Consider the following 25,155-nt stretch of genomic DNA (forward strand, 5'->3'; position numbering starts at 1 on the left):
CAGACTGAGCCACCCAGGCGCCCCATAGCTTTATCTTCTAATTGTGACACGAGGATGAGCAGTAAGCGATGAGTGAGCAAATGGCACAGTGGTCCATTTCCTTTGGGCTGTTTGCACTGCAGGGGACATCTGTGATGTGTGCCCGGCCCACATGTCTCTCTCCCTCTTTCTGCCAGGAGAGGGGAGAGGCGCTCAGTCTCCCGGCCTCTCTGGCAGCTAGGAGTGGTGCAACAAACACTTCAGGCCAATGAGACATAAACACAGGTCTGCTGCTGGCTGTGGGAAGGCCACGGCTTTTCTTTATAAAGAAAGGAAGGGATGCGTCCCCTTCTTCCTACAGATGTGACGTATGAAGCTATGCCTGTCATCTCCTGAGCCAGAGGGAAGGGCCAAGAGGATCTCATAGAGAATCACAGCTCCCTCTACCCCCAGGCTGTGGAGACTCTGAGCTGTGGGCCCATAGCTGTCCTCCTCCAAACTTGTTTTAGGAGGAAAATAAACCCTTAGTATTTAATCCATTATTGGGAATGTTTTGCTATTGCTGAGAAACATAGTCACCAGTGTTAAAAAAAGAACCGAAAGACTTCACAGAAAAACCCAATACAGGGGTGTGGATCCTGGAGCACTGTATCTGGGGTCCCCGTACCGGGGTCCTCCCAGCTCGGGGTGGCACAACAGTGGTAATAACAGTAGGATTCCCGGGGAATTCTCTGACTACACCTTGCTCTGAGCGGCTCACACAGGCGGCGGCTGGAGGTAGCAGAGCTGGAGGTGGGGCCAGGTGGGGGGCGGGGACCGGCCCAGCAGCAGGACGGAGAACAGCAGGAGCAGCAGCAGGCCCAGGAGGGGTGCCGGGGCCAGCGGGAGCCGAGCGACCCTGGTGGGAGGCAGGCCAGTGCTTCGGGAGGGCCCCGGGGTGGGGGGTGGCTGGTGCTGTCTCAGCAGGGGGCAATGCCCCAACGCGTGACGGCCACCCTCCTTCTGGAGCCGCTTCGGGGCGCACCTGAACAGCTGGGGCTGCAGCGGGGGCAGGCAGAGCTGGCCCGAGACCGGCTTCCTGACTGGGACCAGCTCTTTCCACACAGGCACCAGGGCTTGCCTCGGCTCGGGCTCGGCAGGGCTGCGGGACGGAAAGGAGGGCGGGACAATCACGCTGGACTTTGCCTCTGCCTCCAGGCCCCTTCCAGTCCCCGTGGGTCCTGTTACCTCTCAGGAGGGCTTCCTGGAACGTCTTCAGGGTGAGGGTCCCCCAGAGGGCTGGGGAGATTGGCCTAGAAGGACAAAGGAGACAAACTTGAGACCCTCGGTCCCGGATTGTGAAAGGCCCTTGGTTCAGGCCACTGCACAGAAGTGACCACATGGAAGTGGGTGGAACACAGTGAGACACCCTGCCGGGTTGGGTTCCCAGCCCTGCCGGCTTCCAGCTGCATGTCCCTTGGAAGCTCACCCTGCATCTCCATGCCCCACTTTCCCCATCTGCTGGACAGGGTCGGCGACAGTCCCCAGCTCACAGGGCCAAAGGGGAGTCTGCATGAGGGAATGCAGGTCAAAAGCAAAAAAGCGGGAGGGTGCTTGGAGCAGTGCCCGGTGGGCGCTCAGTAATTATGGGAGCTGTTCAAAATTACTATTTCCATTTGCACCTGATTCTGCAAGCATCTAAGCTCCCTGAGGGCAGAGACCCCATCTTCTCCAGGAGTCCAACCCTGTGCTGGGCCGAGTCCAGCGTGGGCGCTCTTCCTGCCTGCGTCAGAACCTGCAGGTGCTTTAAGATGAAAGCCCCAAGTATTCCTCCAGGGGCCACCTCACCCCCCATGTCCCTCTGAAAGGGCGCCCCCTCTGTTGGCCTCGGGCTTTTCCACCCGTGGATGCTGATGATGGCAATAAGAGCAATAATAAAGAATAACAGGGGCCACCAGACTCAGCCCCTCCCTTCACCACAGCCACCTACTGTGCGTCTGCTCTGTGTGTGGGGGGCTTTCCCGTGGTCCTTAAACAACACCCCCCGCGTGCGTGCACACACACACACACACAAACACAACTGGGAGAGATTGGAGTCAACTCAGCTGTGAGGAAACTAACATGGGGCCCAGTCTCTGTGGAAGAGAGTGGGAGGTGGGCTTTGGGGTCAGGCTGCTCAGAGAGACCATCTTGGAGGGTTTGGACCCCGAAGGGGCCCAGATGCCTGGCTCTCACATTCCTACCCTGGTTCGGGCTCTCACATTCCTACCCTGAGGACCACGGGCTCCCCACCTCTCCTCCCCGAGCTTCCCTCCACTCGCCTGCCTTGAGAATGGGGATTGGCACCTGCACCTCGCCCTGCGGCTTCGAGGAGCAAAGCAGCTGGTGTGTGAGGTGCCAGGCGGGGGAGCCGTCACAGGCGCTGTGCCCCAGAGAGTTCTGGGGCTGGTTGGGGAGGGCCCGGCCCCTTCCTGTGTGTGGGCGCATGTGCGTGTGCATTTTCGCATTCCGGGGGTGTAGCCACGTCTGTGAGGCCTGTGCCTTAGCGGCTGCAGCCCTGTGTATGTGCTTGGGGGGTCCCCCGGGAACATTCTGGCCGCCTACTGGCCTGCAGGCCTCCCCCCACGGCTCTGTCCGCTCTCATTAGCCATAGCAAGGGCCTTGTTATCTCTTGGCCAAATGATTTTTCTGTCTGCTCAGGAGAAGTGGGGGTGTGGGTGAGGGCTGGGAGGAGCCGCCACTGTGTCACCCTCCTCAAGGGCCCGGAGTGGGTGGGGACCAGGAAGGGGTGCTGGGGACTGCCTACCGTGATCTGGGGCTCTGCTTCCTCCTCTTCCTCTCTTCTGGGCAACCTGAGGGGACAACAGAATCACCCTAAGCATCTTCCCTTGGCCTGGCTCCTGTTCGCCCACCGTGGAGCTGGATGAGCCTTTATTTAATTTTATTTTTTTAAAGATTTTATTTATTTATTTGACAGAGAGAGACACAGCGAGAGAGGGAACACAGCAGGGGGAGTGGGAGAGGGAGAAGCAGGCTTCCCGCCAAGCAGGGAGCCCGATGCGGGGCTCGATCCCAGGACCCCGGGACCATGACCTGAGCCAAAGGCAGACGCTTAACGACTGAGCCACCCAGGCGCCCCTGGATGAGCCTTTAAAGCAGGGGTCTTAATGGGGACCGGGCATCATGGATGGGCCTGGGGGTGTCCTGGAGCCCCATGAGCAAACTGCTGTGTGTAGGTCAGTGTGCATATTTTGCAGGGGAATTTTCAACAAACTCTCAAAAGAGTGTGTGACCCCCAAAAAGGGTAGGAGGGTCTCTTAATCAAACTGGCTTTCTCTTCTGCTATTTTTCTGGCTGATGCCCTAGCTGGGAGCTAGGCTTCTGCTCTCTTACTCTCCCAAACACCAGAGACTCAGAGCTCCCCAAGACTCCAGGGCAGGTGTAGACCCACCCCCCACTTAGTGCCTGGGGGCGTTGTGCCATTTTCAGTGAGTCTCAATCTTACTGGGTCTTCTTTTAGGACTGAGATTCCAGAAGCCAACTGTGTGAGCAATTCCCCCCACAAATCATTTCTCTTCAGTGTGCAAGCCCCCAACCTCTGCCCCTCCAAGGGTTGCAGCTGCCTGAGCCCCTGAAATACCTATTTGGGGACTTAGACCTCAAGCTGCCCAGCCCAGATGCCCCTTAGAGACCAGATGTCCATACCACTGGCTACCACCTTCACTGGGGACCAGGGGTCCGGCCATCCAGCTGTCGCCACCTTGACACCCTCAGGACACAGCTGTGTCTTCAACTAGCACGCAAAAAGTGCTAGTAAGCTAGACTGGTAAGCCCCCAGCCTCTGCCCAGTCAGACACACAGCTGTCTCATCCCCTGGAACTGATACCTGGACCCCAGGTGGCTCCTCCCCCAGCACCTCTCAAGATCCAAACCCTCACCCCTAGTCACCTTTAGGGGCCACGGGATTCACCACCTCGTTCCCAGCTTCCCAGTCTGCGGATCTCACTGCCCTGCTCCCGGGAAACTCAGATGTCCAGCCCCCGCCCCCGCTGCTGCTCAGCCCCTTCTCCCTTCCCTTCCCCGGTGATGCAGGGGGAGGTCATAGCTCTGGAGCCCCCCTCCTGCCCAATCTCAGTTTTCTCAGACAAGTCCAATTAGAGGCCAGTGGCAGGCAGCCTCATTAGTTGGCTCAGCCAAGAGCCTGAAAGAGGGGAGGGGAGGGGCGGGAGGCACCACAGGAAACCACAGGCCCCAAGGCCAGGCCTGAGGAGGCTGGGCCCAGACATCTAGGGCTTTATCTCTCCTCAGAGGCCTGCAGCCGAGCTTCCTAACAATCACAGGGCTGGGGCTCCACGGCACTGATGCTCACACCACCCCCATCCTGGGATTTGAACCCAGGCTGTCTGATTCCAGAGTCCCCGATTGTCTCCTAACTACCTGGATGTTCTCCAAGGGCCGGTCTGGGTTTCCTTCATCCCAGGGTTCCCTGGAGGCCTTGGGAGAGGTGTGTTCAGTGACAGTGACCCAGTGACTGAGCTGTCCCATCAGCCAGACAACTGTCTTCTTGTCTAAGAGTTTCCTATATGAGTACTGCTCCTACGGGACCCCATTCAAGCATCATGTCCCCAGGAAGCCTTCCCCCCCCGAGGTGGCTCCAAGTGCCAGATGCCCTCCCAGAACCGGCTGGGTCAGAGTCTGTTTCCCTCTAGACCAGGAGACACTGAAGGCAGGGCTGGGGATGGCTCATCCTGGTTCACAGGCCAAGGGTCACTTCAGTGGGAGGGAATGAATGAATGAAGGAGTGAATGATGTGCAACTCCCCCCAGGGCTTTTCCAGTCCTTGTACACTGTCTAAGAATGTGGTGTCCCCCCCAAGGCAGGGGGATGGCTCTGGAAGGAACAAGCTTCTTACCACATCGATCGCTCCTTCCTTCCTCCCTGAGGGTGCGCTGGTTCTCCCTGCAAGTTTCTCTGTGGGAAAAGGAAAGGTTAGGTCTCCCGGGCAAGAATTCACCACCTGCTTCTAAAACCTGCCCTCCTCTTGGGCTCCCTCCCTGCCCTCAGCCATCCTGTGGCTCGATGGAGAAAAGTACGATCTCCCCACTTGATTTACAGGGAATTCCTGTTGTGATTGGGCCTCATGGCTCCCTAGCCACCCGCCACTCCCTCTGCTGCCCAAGCGTGTTCTATGCTTTCATGCCCCACATCCCCGCGTGTGTGCTTTCCGCTGCCAGGAAGGTTTCTCTCTCCTGACACCACTCAATTTCTCTCTCTTCTCTGAAATAAACTCAAGTGTTAGTTTCCCTGTGACACCTCTCTAGTCTCCCACCTGACACAGGTCCTCCCTTTGCTAGGTTCCCTCAGGGCCCACCCCCCACCTCTGCACACCCATCACACTGCATGGGGATGGCCCGTTCGCACGATCTCCCCACCAGGCCCTGAGCAGCTCCGAGCCATAGCTCCAGGACCTGGAGCCGGTGGCACCCTGAGGCCTGGGTCGGCACTCCCCTGGATGAGGCATGGAGAGCTCCCAGTGGAATTCACTCTGACTCACACCTCCTCGGAGGGATGTGACTCTGTCGCCCACAGGCTGTGTGACTGGGGACGGATAACCTCTCTGAGCCTCGGTTTCCCACAGGTAACAGGATGAGGGGTGAGGTTGCCTACCTCGCAGAGATATGGGGGGAAGTAAATGAAAAATCAGGGGCGCCTGTGTGGCTCAGTCAGTTAAGTGGTTAAGCATCTGACTCTGGGTTTCGGCTCAGGGCATGATCTCAGGGTCATGAGATCAAGCCCCCTGTTGGCTCCGTGCTCAGCGTGGAGTCTGCTTGAGAATGTCTTTCTCCCTCTCCCTCTACTCGTTCCCCAGCTTGTGCTCACGCTCTCTCTCTTAAATAAATAAATCTTAAAAAAAAATTCAAACAGGGTGCCTGGGTGGCTCAGATGGTTGGGTGTCTGCCTTCGGCTCAGGTCGTGATCTCAGGGTCCTGGAATCGAGTCCCGTATCGGGCTCCTTGCTTAGCGGGGAGCCTGCTTCTCCCTCTGCCTCTCTCTCTCTCTGTCTCTTATGAATAAATAAATAAATCTTAAAAAAAAAAAAAAATCAAACAGCACGGGTTTTGAAGGGAAACACAGAAATTTCTCTCAACCCAGGGAGAAAATGAGCAAAGAAATGAGTTTCTCCTTTAAGAATGGTGAACAGTATAATTCTGAAGCAGTATTATTTTCAAGACAATGCAGTTACAGAGCTGTTAGCAATATTTTCTTTAAAAAAAAGAGAGAGACTTCTGGCACTAATAGATTAAAATCTCACTTTTCTGTTGTGGACATTGAAGATGAGTTGTCTCGATCGTTTTGACGGATGTTGAAATATTGCTCAGGTAACTACAGAAGTCATAAAACAACCGCTATGGGTGAGTTCAAGATTTCACAGTGGGCTTGCTAAGCTGCTCTTAAGGGTGCCTTGTATCCCAAAAGTAAAAGCTTAATGTATCTTTATGGTGTTCGGAGGAACGATTCATTTCTTAGCTTCCCCCGGCAGGACCATTGTAAATGCAGTGCTTCCTGACAGTGTTTTCGCAACGACAGAACTACCACTGTGCAGTTTGCGTTTGCTTTGCTTGCTCTTGTCTACTCCCCTTGCGGGCCAGTCCCCAGAGGACAGGGATGGTGTCCTGCTTGGCTTGGGCTCCGTGTCCAGCAGGCCCTTGGTCAACGTTTGCCTGTGGAATGGGCAGCAAGCTCATGGCACATGGAGTTCCAGGCCCCTTTCCCAGCTCCTGGACTCCGGTGGTCTTGGAGCCCCTCCCACGCTCACCTGTGCCCCGGTTGGGGCTTCAGGCGGAAATTCCACTTCCTCATCCGTCTCAAGGATGACCTCCTCCCACTGCCACACGCCACACAGAGGGCTGGCGAGAGTGGCGGCTGCCAATTCTTGTTTCTGGCAGAGGAGAAGCCATTTCTGAGGCCAGGGAGGGCCAGGTGAAAGCACAAGATGGGTCAGAGATGGGGATGGACATGGGCTGAGGCATGGGGTGAGAGAAGACAGCGGTGGGGGGTGCTGGGGTGAGGCTGGGCTGGGGAGCAGGTAGAGGCAGGACCTGGGAAGGGTTTGGCAGCAGGACCAAGGACTGGGGTAGGGATGAGGTGAAGGACTGAGATGGTCCTGGCGGGGAGATGGGGTAGGGTGAGAATCAGGGCTGGGTCAGAGCTGTGGTGGGCAGTGGGTTGGGGTGTTCTCGAGGAGCCGGGCCCACCTGCCGAATGGCCTCGATCTCCACGCCCAGTGATGGGGGCAGCAGCCTGGTCCAGCCCACTCTTCTCGCCTGGGCCCCTTCCGGTAGCCTGGCCACATGGTCAAGAGGGGAAGGCTCTCTCTGTGCCTGCCCCCTACCTGTCAGTCAACCCACTCTGGGGTGGCTGCTCTGCCCACCTTGTGGCTGGAGGTTGGGGGTCCCTGCCTTTGGGCTCCCCTCCTGCCTCCTTCACCCCTGACGTTCCACTCACTCATCCGGCCCCTCATGGGTCTGACTCAGCTGCTCCTCCAGGTGTGAGATTTCCAGCCTCAGTTCCTGCAAAGGAGGGAGTGGGGAACCCCTGCCTCTCTGTTCTTCTCCATCTGCCAGCCTTGGGCTCCTCTTACAGTCAATTCCACTCCCCTGACTTCTTTGGGCTCCTCCAGACACATATTGCCAAGGGACAAGGGGGAAGAAAGCAGTGACAGAAACTTAGGAAGCCAAAGAGAGACAGAGAGCAGCAGGAACCCAGAAGATAACCCACCAGCCAGGAAAATTAAGAACAAGAGACATGGATGGACACAGATTCACAGAGAGGCAAAAGACACACGAGGTGTAGGAGACTTGTAACGATCAGGGGCCAACAGAGGGTAGAGTCACCCCTGGAGACAGACAGACTAGATCAAAGAAAGGCAGACACACAGAAAGATGAGCAGGGGAGATGCGGTGACAAAACCCCCACAGAGAAAGAAACTAGACCGGAGGTGGAGATACACAGAGGGAGAGAGAAAGAGAGGAACAGAGGACAAGTGAAAAGGCAGGAGAGAGACACAGACTCCACAAGATGGACAGGGGCAGAAAGAGGCATGAACTGCAGAGATGGCAGAAGATCGGGGCCAGGCAGGGGGCCGAGGGTGGGAGGGCAGCTGGCTACCTGGGTCGTCGTTCTGTACTCCTCCAACGTCTTGGCCAGACTCTCCACGTGGCGAGTGCGCTGGGGAAGCCCAAAGCCCACTGAGATGGGGCCCAGCCCCACAAAGATGCAGAGGCATGGGTGGGGGAGACTGGCAGGGTGAGCTTGGGGGAAGAGCTAGGGCCTGAGGGAGAGCATCAGGTTTCTAGATCCTGCAGGGACAGGCTTGCCACACCGGGGGAACCCTCTGACCTCTCTGGGCTGCTTATCCAGGGATGAGACCCAGGCAGGACTCCCCTTTTCAGACCTTGGGGCAGGGGCAGGGGATGGCCAGGAGCGCATGGAAGGCAAATGTCACCTCACCACCCCCAGGCCACTCACCTCCGAGAGGACAGCATCTCGTTGGCAAATGAGGCTTTCACACTCATAGAGCTGCCGCTGCCAAGGAAGGAGCCCGTCCATCTGTCCGGCCTCCCAGGAGAGGCCTCAGCCAGTGCTGCCCTCCCCAGCCCACCCAACTCTCCCGAGCCCCGCTCCTCAACCTCCCACGATGTCCCTGGACATCAGCCACCCAGAGAGGGATTTTAGCCGAGCTGCCTGGAGCCCTGGGAGCCTGCTGGCTTGATGAAGTCCCCAGCTCTCACTCGACTGGAGCGGTTGAAACTGGTAGAAATGACACCAGGGAGGGGTGGCACCTTCAAAGCCTCCTTCTCCGTGGCCAGCTCCTCACTCCTCCTTTTGACTCCATTCCGCTCAGCCAGTAGCTTCCCGTTCTGGAAGAAGGAACGGCCACTTCAGCCAACGGCAATGTTAGCATGCGCAGCGACATTTCCTGAACACCTGACGGGCAACAACAGGCCTTGTGCCGAGCACTTTATATATCTGGGCCCATTGAATCCCTCCACCCACCCTATGAGATCTCAGGTGTGATTTCTCTGTGCGTCACTGGGTGCTTGTCTGTAAAACATGGAGATGAGACAGGACCTACTTCACGGGGCTGATAACAGTATCTGTGAGCACGTTCTGAGCACCTTGCAAGTGTTACCTCACTTTTTCTCCCCCATTGTGCAGATAAAGGCAAGTCTGGCATAGAAAGGTTGAGCACCCCGCTCCCCCAGGTCATACAGGTGGTCATTCGTGCAAACACGCGCTACTGTATGTTAATAAGCACAAAGCATTTAGAAGGGCGCCTGGCACATACCGAATGTTCAGGAAATGTAAAATATGTTTTATTTTATTATTTTTTTAAATGTTATTTATTTGACAGAGAGAGACACAGTGACAGAGGGAACACAAGCAGGGGGAGTGGGAGGGGGAGAAGCAGACTTCCCGCTGGGCAGGGAGCCCGATGTGAGGCTTGATCCCAGGACACTGGGACCATGACCTGAGCCAAAGGCAGACGCTTAACAATTGAGCCACCCAGGCACCCCGTAAAATATGTGTTTTAAAGATACTTTCAAAACTTCATGTTCTAAATGTTTCTCACACACACATAAGTAAAAATACCAGTATAATGGACTCCCACTGCCCACCGCCCAACTTCAATAATTATTTACATTTTCCTAGTTTCTTCTCTATTCTCCCAAGTTAGTTTTTTTTTTTTTGGTTTTGTTTTGTTTAACAGATAACTCTAAAGCAAATGCCAGGTAGCCTGTGATTTCTACCTAGAATGACTCCAGCATTTTAATTTCCTACGTAAGGAATTTTTTACTTTACCAAATTCACAATACCACGATCACTCTTAACAAAAGTAATAATTCCTTACTATTATCCCATATCGAATTTGTGGTTGTTTTTTTTTTTTTCATTTTGGTTGTCTCACAAAAGTCTTTCCACATTTAGTTTGTTTGCATAAGGATCCAAACAAGGTCTGCCGTGGCTTTTGATTGAAATATCTCATTTCTTTTCCTCTGACAGTGGTCGCCCACCTGTCTCAACCTGGCACTTTTGGGGGGCCCATCTTCTGGGGAAGAAATCAGGTTATTTGTCCCATAGAATTGGTGCATTTGGATTTGGCTTCCTGAGTTCTCATTCCCTCCACAGGACGTTCACCATGTTCCTCCAACCTCTTCATTTCCTCCAAACTGGTGGGTAGATCCAGAACCCTGTCCAGGCTCCTGTTCAATCTTTTGGCAGGAAGATTTCCCAGGTGCTGCTATGCATGTCACATTGTGCCCTTTGGGAGGAATGTCATGTCTGGTTGTTAATGTTTTTATTGGCATCACCCTCTGATTTTACAGAGGAAATTGACGAGTGGAGGGGCTAAGAAACTTGGCCAAGGTCACATGGTAAGTGAGTGGACTCAAACCCAAATCTAACTCCAAATGCTGCACTTATAACCCCCAGACTCTCTGAGCCAGATGCAGCCCCAGGTGAGAATGGGGAACCAGCTTCATCTCTGGCCTCAGGGAGCTCATCGCTAGAGGTGGGGACCAGTGCAGAAGCAGATGATAACAACTTGGGAGGTAGACTCTGATGAGGCCTAGGGCCTGGGCCCTCTGGAGCCCAGATGAGGGGCTTCTTGAAGAGGCAGTGCTGGGGCGCTCCGAGTCCTCCAGGGGGAGAATTATCCGAGAAAACAAGGGGGCCAGGAGAGGGGCAGCTCACACCAGCCATGAAATGGGATCTGATGATAAAATGGCCCCAAATCCAGTCTAGAGTTTCCAGGCACCAAAAACTCAGCAACTTGCACTAACTTCAATGTGAAGCGGCCACGGGCAAAAGCATTTCAGGGCAGAGAGGCAGTTGGACTTCCCTTGCCACGCCCCTCCTCCCTGTGCCCCTGGGGACACCAAGGCCAGTTCCTCCCTCTCTCCAGCTGGCTGGGCTCCAAGTCCTCCATCAGCCATCCCTCCTTCTTGGTCTCTGCAGGCCTGGGCTGCCAGGTGAAGGGCAGAGGAAGGACAGGCCAGGAATGCTGTGTCAACATCTGTCCACCTGGTGGGGATTTGGAGGCTGGGTCCTGGGCCACCAGGCAGGGAACCTGGTTACTCAGTCTCCTTCCTTCTTCTGCAGTAACCCGAGCCCTGGTCTGTAGATTCTCTGTAGGAAAGTCGAGTGTCTGAGTATCCCTTACTCCAGCATTATTCTCCTGTAACTTGAGAACTCGATCTATAGATGCTCTGTAGGCTGCTGTGGGGAGGGGAAAGGTAGGGGGGGAGTCAACCAAGAATAGCTCTGGTTTATCGAGCGCCTAGGATGTCCCAGGCGCTGCTCAAGGCATTTGACCTGGCAGCAGGCCTTCTGGGCTGGGAGGAGGCAGAGACTGCCGGCTGCAATTCACCCTGCTTATTCCTTCTGCTTTCGTTGGGGGTCCACTCTCCGCCTGGGCAGGCAGGTCCTAGCTCCACCCTGGGGGGTGAATAAGAGGGGGATCTCAGCAGATTTGGGAGAACTGGCTGGTTAGCTAACCCAGCAGCCATTCTCACCCCCTCTCACTTTCCCATATCCCACTCCAGAGGCTGAGCAGTCAGATATTCTCCCAGCCTCCTTTGCAGCTGGGGGTGTCATGTGATCCAGTTCCTGCCAGTGCAATAGAAGAGAGGTATGCTGGGGTGGTGGGTATAGTGGGGGTGCTTCTGGAAAAGCTTTTCCTTCTGATGAAAGGAGAGCCATGAGAGGAGCATTAGCTGGGCCCTCTTGCCCCTCTCTGTCCTGCTTTGAATGAGACCACGAGGGCAGAGCTGTTGCAGCCATCTGTGATCATGAGGCCACAGGCCAATGAACAAGCCTGAGTCACCAAACCAACACAGAGAACTTCAAAGTCTCTTGTTAAGGAAATGATGTCCTTCAGATTGAAGCCACCATTTCTTTGGTGTTCTCTTCCTTGGGAGCTGAAAGTATTCTGGCCCATCCGGGGTTGGATTACCCATGCCAGGGAGTGGTTTGGCTATAATCATATGATGTCACTTTAGCCAATAAGATATAAGAGAGAGGTTCTGCCATGGGGCTGTAGGGAAAATTTCTCCTTGTTCTTAAAAAGAGATGTTCTGGAAGAAAACAGTCACATCTGTGTGCACCCCATGCCTCACACTGTGGCAGCCATCCCGTGGTGAGATTCCCATTGTCCCAGAGGAGGGAATTTTCATGGAAGAGCCAGAGAACAATAGTGGAAAAGTTTTGGATTTAAATGTAAAAGCCATAATACAGATGTAGGAGAAAGAGATTTGGGGGGATTGGGCAGAATCAGTACCATTGCCTGGACTGGGCAGAGATCCTTAGGGCGGGGGAGGGGCATAGGAGGGTCAAAGAAGAGAGCAGTAGAGGGAAAACAGGCCCTGCGCCAGCCCCAAGCCCCGGGTTAGCTGCGAGGGGTTTAGAGGTAGGATGCAGTTGAACCATGCAACCCCTGGGATGTCTGGGAATCCGAGAGGGGGCATTTCTCAGCTCAGTCTCAGAACCAGCGAGGCCTGTGAGTAACAGAATGGAGATGGCTGTGTGAGGAGAGGAGGCAGAGAGGCCCAGCGAGGCCCCTTGTGGCCACAAAGAGTCTCAGGAAAGCAGCTAAGCCTCCTCTGTGGCCCTGGAAGGGTGTGGAAGGGGCTGAGGGAGAGCCCCCAGAGGCCCTCGTGTGTCGGGGGGTCCAGAGGGCGACTGCCAGCAGATGCAGTGAGGACTGTATGTCCAGAGACCAGAGGCAATGCCAGCCTCCCAGTGGATGCCAGCATGTGGTGGTGACTAAGGCTGAGGACCAGATGGGATGATGAACATCAATCTTGTGACGAGCAGACGGAATAGACGTTGAGGGAGGACTGCCGCCTCCTGGAGCACTGAGATGCTGTGTGTGTCTCCAGCAACTTAGATGCCACCTTGCAGGGGGGCGGTGACGAGTTTCATCAATTGATGAGTTTCAGTTTCCACCTAAAAAGGACTAGGTGGGGGGCGCCTGGGTGGCTCATTTGTTGAGCAACTGCCTTCGGCTCAGGTCATGGTCCCAGGGTCCTGGGATCGAGTCCCATATCAGGCTCTCTGCTCCACGGGAGGCCTGCTTCTCCCTCTCTCACTCCCCCTGCTTGTGTTCCCTCTCTCACTGTGTCTCTCTCTGTCAAATAAATAAATAAAATCTTTAAAAAAAAAAAAAAAGGACTAGGTGGGCCCAGATTTACTAAGATGATGTTCTCTTCTCTGTGTCAGATGGAACGGGGCTTGAATCAGACATGCAGACATGCAGCTGAACTGGGCCATTCCAGACAGCGTGCGAAGCCCTGGGCTGAGCACTGTCATTTATTTCTAGAACAATCCTGCCAAGCAATTAGCCTCCTCCCATTCTCAGAGAATAAAACAAAGGCTGGAGAAGAGGGAGTCACATGCCTGAAGGTGGCCTGTCTTGTAAGTGGCAGAGATGGGATGTAAACTCAGGGCTGACTTCAAGGCCTGTGTTCCACCATAAAAAAATGCTAATATATGAACAACACTGGTTAACTTTCAGCGAGCATTTCCCGTGGGTCCTGCCTCATGCCTAAGACTACAAGCATCCTCGTGTTTAAATCTCACACCACCTGATGAGGGAGATTCTGTTATTTTGCCCACTGTTACAGGTGAGGACACCGAGGTACAGAGAGGAGATGGACCGGCCCATGCTTATGTAGGCAGCCCCAGCGTGAGCCCAGGCAGTTCGCCCCATGTCCCACACTCTTACCAACCAGGGCAGTTCTCACACGCCGTCATGTGACCTTCAGAGACACTTGTACATTATTGGGATTCCGGGACCTCCCTCTACACACTGTCAGGGTGTTTGGGTGCAGGCTGCCGGGGGTGTTTGGGGGCAGCAGGAGTAGGGCGGGAAGGGGGAAGAGGTGGGGGTGGGCACTGGGCCTCAGCTCACCTCCTCCTGCAGAGTCTCCATCTCGGCCACCAGATGCTGCTGCTCCTTCTCCTGAACGGCCCCAGAGAGAGGACAAAGGCTCCTTCTGGGGCCTCCTTGCCCCCATATTGCCCTTCTCCCACCCCTGGGAACCCATCTCGGGTCTGGGTCCTGGAGGAGCAAGTCTGGGAGCCCTGAGGGCTCCTGCTGTCCCCTCTGTCATGAGAGGGGTGGCAAATAGATCTGGACCCTGAGTCTGGGGCAAGCAGGACCTGGAGTCAGGGAGGAAGCCAGGGTAACCTCTGCCCCTTCCCATTCCATTGTTAGGCTCTGTTGCTCAGACTCCAAGAAGGGGGGAAAGATGAGGGCACCTTTGTGCCCCTTGCCCAGAACCCACCGTCTGCCGGGCCTGGGCCAGGAGGCTGCGATTCTGTTCCTCCAGGCTCTTGGCCAGAGTCTTCAGGTCCTCCAGCTCCTCATCCACAGCCTTGGCACACTGCAGAGCCTGCTGGGTACTGAGTGGGGGTGGGGCAGGGGGCCACAAAGAAGGGAAACAGAGACCAGAGAGACAGATCCACTCAGACAGTCGGAAGCAACAGAGAAATCCTGACAGGAACCTGGGAGTGGGGCACAGAGACCCAGAGGGAAAAGCAGGGAAAGAACCTAGTGTAGGAGACAGAGACCCAGTTTCTACCTAAAAGACTAAGGGGGTGGGACAGAGACCTGGAAAGAGCAGGAGACTAAAATAGGGGGAACATGACGGACATGAGAAAGATAGAGCACAGGGACAGGCATAGGCTGCTGATATGAAGACGCAGAGAAGAAGAGAGAAGGGAGTCTGAACCCAAGAGGCTGAGAGACCAGAACCAGGGAGACACAAAAGAGAAAGAGGAAGAGCAGAAGGGGACAGTGCAGGGTCGAAGACAGGGCAGGAGGTGCAGGGAGAGCACGCGGAGAGCCCACCTGCGAAGCTGCTTGCGCAGGGCCGAGATCTCCTCCCCCAAGCGTGCAGACCCCTCCTCAGCCGTCTCCACGCTGCGCTGGAGCTTGGCGTTCTCCCCGGCCAGCCTGCGGTTGCTGAGCTCCAGGTCCTCCAGGCTGCTCAGCAGGTCGGCGGTGGCGGGCCTGGGGTTAGGGAGGGGCTGGTTACCGGCCATAGCCCCCACCTCCCTTGGAGGGGTAGTGGCGGTGGTGGGGAGATGAGGCTCTTCTGGAGAAAGAGGAACGGGACAGAGACTGCCCTGCTCTCCCGGGGCTAGCAGCACAGCCCCACCCCCACCCCGTCCCTCACCCACCCCTGAAGGACCCGGAGCCCTATGGCAGGGAGGCTGGAGGGCATGGGCAGCAGGGAGGGGAGGTCGGGGAGCATAGGTACAGCTCAGGTCTGGGGTCTTCGCCTCCGAAGCTCTCCAGGTTGGCTGGCTCCTCGGCTTCTGGGCATCCTGGAGGGAGAGAGACAGAGGGTGGCGGGCTCCCCGGTGACCTTAGGCGTCACGGAGCCCCAGGACTTGGGCTTGGCCTCCACTAGCCTCACCCTCGCATTTGCCCTGGGTCATCTCATCTGCTCCTGGGCTACGATTATATCCACCATCTGAAAGGCCTCTTGCTCATTGGTACTCTGAGCTCAGGCTGGATCTCTCTTGTAGCCCTGAATTCATCAGACCCAGCCCTGGGCAGCAGCACCTCAGCTACCCCCAAACCTGTTCCTCTTCCGGGTTTCCCTCCCCCCCAACTCACCCAGCCACTGGGCTGTCCTGGCTCCCTTGCTCCTCCTCATCTCCACAGTCCCCCCCACCCCCAGAGTCCTGGCTCTGACCTTCTTCCCTGACTCTGTTCGACTCTCCTCTCTGTCGTGGCCAGTCCTGGCTCAGGCTTCTCCCTCTCCTCCTGGACCCTCACCACAACCTCGTCCCCAGCCTCCTGGCCTCCTGGCCTCCAGCCTCCTCGTCCTATCCTTCCCCCACCCAGAGGGGTGTTTCCTCAACAGGAGCTGACCTGCCCCTCCCCTGGCCCCCAATTGGAAGATGCTCAAGAGAATGTCAAGAAAGCTGTTTTTTAGGGGCGACTGGGTGGCTCAGTTGGTTGGGCGACTGCCTTCGGCTCAGGTCATGATCCTGGAGTCCCAGGATCAAGTCCCACATCAGGTTCCCTGCTCAGCGGGGAGTCTGCTTCTCCCTCTGACCTTCCCCCCTCTCATGTGCTCTCTCTTTCATGCTCTCTCTCTCTCAAATAAATAAATAAAATCTTTAAAAAAAAAAAAGCTGTTTTTTAATTTTGTTTTGTTTTTGTAAGGTATAACAGGAACACTTTTTTATGGAGCACCTCCTATGTGTGAGGTTCTAGGGATAAAATGGGGAACGGATCAACTAACCAAACAGCAGGGCAGGTAACTGAATCAGAAGGTCAGATTTCTCCAGGAAAGCAATGCAGGTCTGTGAGTGAGCCTGGACAGCCAGGGACCTTAGCCCGGGGTATCCCGGGGCTTCCCCAGGTGTGGGAAGTTTAGGGAGAACCATCTGAGCAGAGGAGCACGGTGGGCAGGCCCACAGCACATTCCAGGCTGAGCCAGGAGGCCCAAGGGAGCAGGGACTAGAGAGTAGGCAGGAGCCCAATGATGCTGACAAGGAGAGGTAGGCAGGGCCTTGCATGCCTCAATGATAGGCCTGCAGTAGGGGGAGGACTTGGAACCAGACCCTGAAGGAAAAAAACCCCAAAGCTCAGAGAAGGTGGGGAGGCAGCCATGGAGGTGCCTAGAAAGCCAAACTCAGCTCCAGGAGAGAGCAAAGGTTCCAGGGGTCCCACCCAATGCCCCTGGGTCCCATCCCCAGGTGGGAAGTCCCTCCCACTGTCTGACCCTGGGCCTGCCTGCTTCATTCTATATATAGTAGTCTTACCAGATGGCAGTTGCTGGGAGGTTAGGGCCCCCTTGAAGGCTGTCTCCTCTTCCAGCTCTAATCCCCTGTATCAAAGGGATGAGGCTTAGAGCCCCCTGCAGCCACCCCCAATCCTGACCAGCCACACAGGGGGATTGCTGGTGGCGGGAGGAGGGGCCGGGTCAGGTGAGAGCAGGAGCACTGAGAGCGCCACGGTGGGGAGGAAGGCAAGGCCAGATGGCAAGAGCCCTAGGCCAGATGGAAAAGCAGGAGGGGCAAGGACTGGGTTTGGAGAAGTGATGGGGAGGGGCCTCTGTCAGCCCCCCAGCACCCCCACGTCTCCCTCTTCCAGCCCCTTTTATTTTTGCCTCCCCATCCCAGGAACTCTGTCTTCAGACCTTCCACCCCATCCCCCCAACCCCATCTCTTCACTTTTCTCTCCTCCTCAGCCTCCTTCAAACCACAGTTAGGTTCCTGTGCCCAAAGGGTGCTGGCAGCAGTAAGCAGGTGTAAGGTTAGATCTTAGGAAGGACTTCCCAGGGGAGGGTTGGCAGTGCAGAGACCCACCCATCCAACTGACAGGCAGCGATCCAGTCCCGCATGACGGCCAGGAAGGTGTCCAAGTCCACAGTGGCCTGAGGGCCCTCCCCATTGGGGTCCAGGTTGCAGGCCAGTGTTTGGAGGCGTGCATCCTGGGGGTCCTGTCCTGTCACAGCCTCCAGATAGGCTAGTACGTGGGTCACAGACACAATGCCTGGAGACAGAGCATGCTGTGAGGGAGTCTGGGGCAGGTGGGGGGGTAGGGGCAGGCGATGGCTTGAAAGTAGGAGGACCCCAGTGGCTGGGCTGGTGACACCCCTGCACCACGGCTTAACCCAGACACTTTGGGAAAGTCCTTCCCTTCCTCTGAGTCAAACTTTTCACCTGGAAATAGAGCCCAACCATCGTCACTCAGAGGGTGGACCAAAGAGGACCTGCTGTACCCCATCGGGCCCACAGTGGCTGCCCTCCCTACCTCTCCCCACGTCCTACCCTCTTCCATTAATGTCCTCGCCCTGAATGGCCTCCGTCATTTTATCCACTTCCTTTCTGAAGCTTCCCACAATCACCCACCTCGCCCTGCAGGTCCCCCAAGAAGGGGCCCTAGTCCATCCCTCTCTCTATGGCTCCCTAGTTCCCAGCCACCCTCCCCCATCCCTTATTACTACTCGTGTCTCCCAGGCCCACTGCTGCCTGGCCCCATTCTGCACCCCCCAACCTGTCCTTTGGGTGTCACAAGCTTCGAACGTAGAGTTGAGTATTTGCTCCTCCAAGCTCAGCAGCGTCCCCAGACTCCCCTCCTCCAGCTGGTCCCAGAGGTACACTAGGGAGACAAGAGGGTCAGCCCGCCCGTGAGAAGGGGGACAAGAAGAGAAGGAGTGACCCTAGGTCCTGTGCTCCTGCAGAGGGGAGGGAATTCATTCTGAGCTACTTGGAGTGGGGGCTGGTGGGGAACAGCAGGAAGCTTCAGGGAGGGGACAGCAACGTAAGGGTCTTTGAGTGGCTTCCTAGCTCCATACCCTGAGGATGTGGGCCCCATCCCTCAGGCCAGAAGTCCCCCCTGCTATCTAATCCTTTGTGTCCAAGCCACTCAGGAGCCCAGATAACAAACAAAGGCTCTGAGATCACCTTTTCCTCATCTCTTCCCTTACCGCCCAGGCTCTGCTCAGAGGGGGCTAGGGGCGGAGGAGGGCAAAGAAGAGAGGATTCTGGGAGGAGCTGAGGGTGAAGGGGGGCCCCGGGAGCCAGGAACAATCCAATAAGGCGCGGGCAGCCTGGATCGATTCTGCCGGCTGCATCTCCGGTCTCCCTGCACGCCTGGGGGGCCGGGTCTCTCTCCTACCTGAATCCCCAACGAGGCTGGCGTCATTGGCGCCCACAGCCAGGGGCCCAAGATGAGAGGGGGTGGGTGATCTAGGTAGGGCAGGCGGTGGGGGAGCAGTTAGGAGCTCAGAGCCCAGCCATACAACTGTGGGCAAGCCGATTCTCCTTTCAGAGCCTCAGTTTCCCCACCAGTAAAATGGGCAGGTAGTGATCCCCCACCCCCAGGGCTGGGAGTGTTATGTTTGTGTATGGGAACAGCCCTCCCAACATACACATACAACGTGCATGTCCCCGGGTCTGTTTGTCCACTGCTGTATCCACAGTGCCTACATATAGTAAGCACTCAATAGATGCTCCAAGATACAGAAGAAGATCCTCCACCCTTGGAGTTACTGGACTCCATGTCTCTGGGACTGTAAGTGACCTTCCAGGCTCCCTGCCCGCCCTTGAACAACTGGGTATAGCAGCAGGCCCAGCACAGGCTACGGGGTCTGACAGACCCAAGGGGCAACCCGAGCAAGGAGCATAGACTCTCTGAGCCTCAGTTTCTTCCTCTGGAAAATGGGGGTGTTCCCTCCCTCCTAGAGGAGAAGTGAGATAAAATCTAGAAAGGCCCTGGGCCCAAGGCCTGGCATGTGGTGGAGGCTCAATCACAGAGCTGAACATTTATCTAGCAGTTAGTAGATGCCCTTCCTCTTCTGGGGGTTTTCTATGGACCATGGTGGCTGCTATTAGCCCCACATTACAGATGAGAATATTCATTCAGTCATGGAGAAGTTAGGAACTTGCCCCAGGTCACCTGTTCAACATATGAATGCTCTTTTTTTTTTTTTTTAAAGTATGGGCTCCGTGGGGCGCCTGGGTGGCTCAGTCGTTAAGCGTCTGCCTTTGGCTCAGGTCATGATCCCAGGGTCTTGGGATTGAGTCCCGCATCCAGCTCCCTGCTCAGCGGGAGGCCTACTTCTCCCTCTCCCACTCCCCCTGCTTGTGTCCCCTCTCTCGCTGTGTCTCTGTCAAATAAATAAATAAAATCTTAAAAAAAAAATAAAGTATGGGCTCCGTGCCCAATGTGGGACTTGAACTCACGATCCTGAGATCAAGAGTTACTCTGCCGACTGAGGCCCGCAGGAGTCCATGAGCGCTCTATCTAATTCCTTTTACTCTCTGGGGTTCTTTGTAGAGAGCTAAAATTCATTCCCCTCAGGTTTGAACGTTTGAACCCATGCTCCTAGGGAAGGGGGGAGGGACCCACAGTTAGGGGACACGAGGGCCCCTGCTGGGGCTTTATCTCCTCTCGCTGTGCTCCCCAGGTTATAGAGGAGGACCAGGAGCCCAGGGAGCTCACAGGCCTTGAGAGCTCACTCCCCAGGGCTGTTCAGCCAGGGAGAGCAGAGCCAGACTCAGCCTTGGACCCTCTGGCTCAGGGGATCCGCACAGGTCCACGGTCACTTCCTGGGACCCCCCAGGAACATGTCACTGCTTCTCCTGTTCTCTTCATTTCCGTCCTCAGTGTCTCTACCTCTCTCTGTGTCTCTGTCACTGCCCTTCTCTGGTTTTCTCTCTGGCTCCTCCTCTCCATCTTCCTCCCCATCCCTCTCTTTCTGGAGCCTTGCCTCTCTGTTTTCATCCTCCCCATTTCTCCATCTCTGGGTTCTTTTTCCATATCTCGGCGGGTCTCCGTTCCCCAAGCCTCTGTCTCCTTGCCCCACTGTCTCCGCTTCTTTCCCCCCGCCCCCCAGCCTTCCTCTGTCTGTCTCCATCTCTCCCGGGTGTGTCCTTCCTTTTCCTTCAGGAGCCTCCCACAGCTGGCTCAGCCCTTACCCACGGGAGCGGTGGCCGCACGCCCTCTGCTGGTGCCCACGAAGTTGCCATGTCAGTCACTCTGTCCATCTGCCCTCGGGACCCTGAACCCAGGTGTCTGCCTCCTGCCTTCCCCTCCAGAAAGCCTCCTGAGGCCAGAGTCCAGGCCTGCGGCCTTGAGAAAAGACACAGGCTCTGCTGCTGGACGCTGGGAGCCTCGAAAAAGGGGTCCTGCCTCTCCCCTAGGGTGGGAGCCTCCTCCCCCATCACAATGAGCTCTCCCACTTAGCAGGTGAATTTCAGAGAGGGCCACCCAGCGTCTCCCTGCTTCTTCCTCCCAAAGCCGGCTTTCACGCCACTTTGGTCTGCATCCATCTAAACAATCAAGGACTATAATTGAGCGCCTACGAGTCAGACATTGTTTTAGGGCGGCCACTTGCCACACGTGGTTCTTGAGTATTTAAACTGTGGCGCGTGCGAATTGAGATGCTCTGTTAGCGTAAACTACACACCAGATCTTGAAGCCCTGGTATGAAAAAACAAAAGAATATCTGATATATTTTTATATTAATTACACACCGAAAGGATATAATTTTGGATATATTAGGTTAAATAAATCTATTGTTCCCATTCATTTTGACTGTTTCTTTTTTCTTTTAAATGTGGCTACTTGGGGGGGCGCCTGGGTGGCTCAGTTGTTAAGCGTCTGCTTTCGGCTCAGGTCATGATCCCGGGTGCTGGGATCGAGCCCCGCATCGGGCTCCTCGCTCAGTGGGAAGCCTGCTTCTCCCTCTCCCATTCCCCCTGCTTGTGTTCCCTCTCTCGCTGTGTCTCTCTCTGTCAAATACATAAATAAATAAATCTTTAAAAAAAAAAAATGTGGCTACTTGGGGCTCCTGGGTGGCCCAGTCGTTTGGGCAGCTGGCTCTTGATTTCAGCTTGGGTCATGATCTCAGTGTCCTGGGATCAAGCCCCGCATGGGGCTCTGCACTTAGCAGCGAGTCTGTTTGAGGTTCTCTTTCCCTCGCCCTCTGCCCCACCCCCTCCACTCTCTCTCAAATAAATATATAAATCTTTAAAAAATTAAAAAAAACTAAGTGTGGTTACTAACAAAATTTAAAATTACACTTATGGCTGGCATGTTGGACAGCGCTGCTCTAGGGACTGGGAATACCAGAGTGAATAAAACAGACCCCACCTCATGGAACTCAAGTTCTAGTGGGAGAGACAGAGATGAAACAGACAGACGAACAGATGAAGAGAGGCAGGAGAGGGGAGAGAATGTGAAAGTAAGCTTTTCAAAGGAAGCAGAGATCTGAATGAAGTGAGGGCTGAGCCAGCAAGTTGTTAGGGAAGGGTGCTCCACGCAGAGGGCACAGCGCGTGCAAGGTTTCTGCTCTAGCTGCCCCAGAGCAAACCAGATGCGGTGTCCAGACCGGTGGGCACAGAGCAGGTTCTTCAACGACAGCTCGCTCCCCCACTCCCACCCACCCTGCACACCAAGGTGGAGGCTGGGACACCCTAAGCCACCTCTCCCAAGTCCCCGAGGCACAACCTGGCACCCACTCACCCACTGCTCCCTCCTCATCCTCCCATGGGGCAAACAGGGGGCCAGCCACCTACTTTTTGCAGTGGGGCCACCCGCCCGGCTCTCTGGCACATCCATGGGCCACCCTGGTCGCTCTGCGGCTGCTGGAGAAACTAACAGCCTGTCTCCATCACTGGGAAGGGCTGACAAAGGCTCGAATGCTCTGAGAGCTCCTGGAAGGACAAATGGGAATGGCCTCCTCAGACCAGCCACCCTGCCCCACCTGTGCCCCAGGCCGCTCTGGGTTCTCAGAACCTGTTTGCCCACCCCTGCCACGACCAGAGCAGCTCCCGCTCAGACCTGTTTTATGGATTGGAGGTGTGGGCTGGGAAAACGGGGGGGCTGAGGAGTGGGCAGCAGAGATCAAAGAGGGGGCTAGTGGGTGCGGGTCACGGCCTCCTTGCTTCCCTTCCACCCTTCCTCCCCACAGCCTGTCAAGTCCCTAACCTTGTCCTTCCTGCCCTATGACTCTACCCTGTCCCCTCCTCTCCTTCCCTACAGCTCTGGGCCAGGCCCCAACCTCTTCCCCTGGACCCTCATCTCATCCTCCTCCCCGGCCTCCCAGTCTCCAGGCTTTCCCCTCCTGTCCATCCGCGCAGGGCCCCAGAGCTGACCTGCCCCTCCCCTGCTCCCCAGCACCCCAGGGACAGAGCCTAGACCCTGGACCCGGCATCGAAGGCCCTGCATGGCCTGGCCCTGCCTGCCTTCCCACCCCAAATCACACCTGCAGCTCCAGCAGCTCTGAACTGCATGCTCTCCCCCCAAACTGGCTGGCTGTTCCCACCTCCGGGTCTCTGCCTGGGACACCCTCCTTTCCAGCCCTTCCTGTCTTGGCTCACATGTCCCCTCTGGGAAAATGTTTCTGAATGAGCTGCTGTCTCTGGGTTTCCACACTGCCCCGGGCGACCGACCTTCTGCCTATCAGCCTGTATTTGGAACTGTTGGCCTCATCTCTCCTGCTTCACCCCCCCCCCCCATGGAGCCCTAGTGCCCTCAGGACTAAGTCCCAGCCCCTCTGGCTGGTGTGGGACACAGTGCTCCCTGTAATTCCTTGCCTCTTTTTGTCACTTTTCTCTCCACCGGCTGACCTCCAGGTCCCTCACCCTCGTCACAGCCATGGGAACTCTGCATCTTTCCATGGTCTTCCCACACCACCCTCACCTGTGGCCCCTGCCCTGGTTCACAGCCTCCCTGGGGAGCCTTCCCTGAGTCCCTGGACCAGTTAGGGATTCCCTCCTCTGTGCCCTGACAATGACCTGTCCTGCCTCCATTATAACCAGGTTGACCATATGACTTACTGTCCCAACTCCAAGACACTTTCAAGAGTGAGAAGGGTGCTATTAATAATTACACTGGACAACAATGCCCATCGGGGGTGAACTGGGCACCCTGGGGCAAATGGTCAATACAGGGTCACCTGGGGCCTGTCTGTCCTCACCCCACCTGCTCGTCGCCCCTTTCCTCACCAAGTCCTCCCCCCAGCCTGCTCTCCCTGGCACCAGCCGGGTCCACACTCCTTGGCAGCTTTTAGAACGTCCTAGAAAGAGTGGCCTTTGAAGAGAGACCCTTCCAGGGTTGGGACAATGCAGGAGGGTGCAGAGGGGGGTGATGGCTGTGGGGCCTGAGTGGGGAAGGCTCTGGCACTGGGAGCCCCTGACAGGGATTGCGGGGGGCGGGGCGGGGGGTAAACTCCTGGTGAGGGACGGAGGGAGGGTCTTTGACAGCGCAGGTTCCAGCAGGAGGAGGCCACAGGCAGGATTTAAGGGAGTCTGGATCTTAGAAGGGTCTCGACCAGGTTTCTGGGGCGTCTCTGGATTTCTGGGGGTGTCTGGATTTCAGAGGTCTCTGCGAGGATCTGGGAGGGGAAACTGACAGGAGTTTTGGCGGGTTTGACGAGACTTCTGGGGATCTCTTGACAAGACCTTGGGGGAGGGGCGGGGGTGTAACAGGATTTTGGGGGGGTAGTCTGGCAGGCTCTGAGGGACAAGTCTGACAGAATTTCGAGAAGATTCTGACAAGATTTCAGGGGTCATCTATTGGACTTCCTCCTGAGTCCTTTTCAGTATTTCTGAGGGTATCTATCTGGTCAGGATTTCTAGAAAACTTTTAACAAGATTTGGAAGGCCCTGATATTGGGGACGCTCCCCCACGATCCGGGGGCTCTGACAGGGCTTCTCTGGGGAACCTCGCCACAGCCAGGACGCACCTGGGTCCACGTCCTAGTCCCGGGACACAGCCGGGGGCCACGACTGACCAACGGCAGTTGCGGGCGAAGAAGGTTCGCTTGCGCGGGATCCGCCAGGAGAAGAGGGGAGAGGGGGGTTGGGGCGGGACCGAGAGCGCGCGCAGCGTCTAAACCCCGCCCCACCTGGGCTCCTCCCCGCGACGCAGGCGCGCACCGGGAGAAGGCTCGCTCTAGTTTTGTCGGTTACCTGCAACCGCGAGGCCGCGCATGCGTAGGGCTACCCGGGCGCGCACGCCGCCTGGTGGAGCGGGCGCATGCGTATTGGCCCAGTGGGCCAAAGCCGGAGGAATCAGAGCCGGTAGGGGAAGTGAGGGGCGTCTGCCTCCCTTTCGCTGGGGTCTTCTCTCCCGCCTCGAGCTTGGGTGCAGTGGGCCCAAGCAAGGGAGGTTTGGATTGAGGGACCCCTTGTCCATCCCCACTTCTTATCAGCTACTAAGTCATGCCCTTTTTGCCGTCTGTTCCGTGCCAGGCTGGCCGTCACCGTCACAATGATGTCCTACCCTGTCTTGCCCTACCACTCCCAAGCCCTCTGTGGCTCCGAGTCCCTGAAGGATTCTTTCTCAAACCGTTTCATCCATTCCTATAAGGAGAGTGGGGGAAAAAATATTCTCAGCTTTCCCAGCTAGAGAGAAGAGAATTACATCCAAAATCGACTCCCAAGAATGGGGATTTGGGACACAAGATGTCCCATACAGGGGCGCCTGTAGAAGCCTGCTTCTCCCTCTCCCTCTGCCTGCCGCTCCCCCTGCTTGTGCTCACTCTTTCTGTGATTTTATTTATTTCTTTGACAGAGAGAGACACAGCGAGAGAGGGAACACAAGCAGGGGGAGTGGGAGAGGGAGAAGCAGGCTTCCCGCCGAGCAGGGAGCCCGATGCG

General features: G+C 56.2%; 1 protein-coding gene across 1 annotated transcript; it reads right to left on the reverse strand.

Moving 5' to 3' along the window:
- On the reverse strand, positions 1–24,490 carry KASH5 (KASH domain containing 5). Its single transcript, XM_032388347.1, has 19 exons — positions 24,466–24,490; positions 22,069–22,206; positions 18,041–18,145; positions 17,350–17,536; positions 16,804–16,868; positions 15,285–15,351; positions 14,873–15,034; positions 14,307–14,424; positions 13,931–13,981; positions 8,802–8,879; positions 8,488–8,544; positions 8,128–8,187; positions 7,465–7,529; positions 7,215–7,302; positions 6,776–6,898; positions 4,871–4,929; positions 2,765–2,810; positions 1,207–1,271; positions 1–1,120 (listed from the first exon to the last, which is right to left on the reverse strand). The coding sequence occupies exons 1-19, from the start codon at positions 24,485–24,487 to the stop codon at positions 736–738; spliced, it is 1,941 nt and encodes a 646-aa protein (XP_032244238.1). The 5' UTR covers positions 24,488–24,490; the 3' UTR covers positions 1–735.
- Positions 24,491–25,155: the final 665 nt, after the last annotated feature.

The sequence above is a fragment of the Phoca vitulina genome, unplaced genomic scaffold (assembly GCF_004348235.1).
Source record: "Phoca vitulina isolate PV1807 unplaced genomic scaffold, GSC_HSeal_1.0 scaffold52, whole genome shotgun sequence".
Taxonomy (NCBI): Eukaryota; Metazoa; Chordata; class Mammalia; order Carnivora; family Phocidae; genus Phoca; species Phoca vitulina.

Bases quoted from the DNA above. Each gene is read 5' to 3' on its own strand.
- KASH5 (XM_032388347.1), bottom strand. From the start codon at position 24,487: ATGCGCGGCCTCGCGGTTGCAG. The intron at 22,207-24,465 runs GTAACCGACAAA...TTGTCCTTCCAG, and splicing joins GCGCGGCCTCGCGGTTGCAG to GAGCTCTCAGAGCATTCGAG. The intron at 7,303-7,464 runs GTGAGTGGAACG...CCATGTGGCCAG, and splicing joins ACCCATGAGGGGCCGGATGA to GCTACCGGAAGGGGCCCAGG.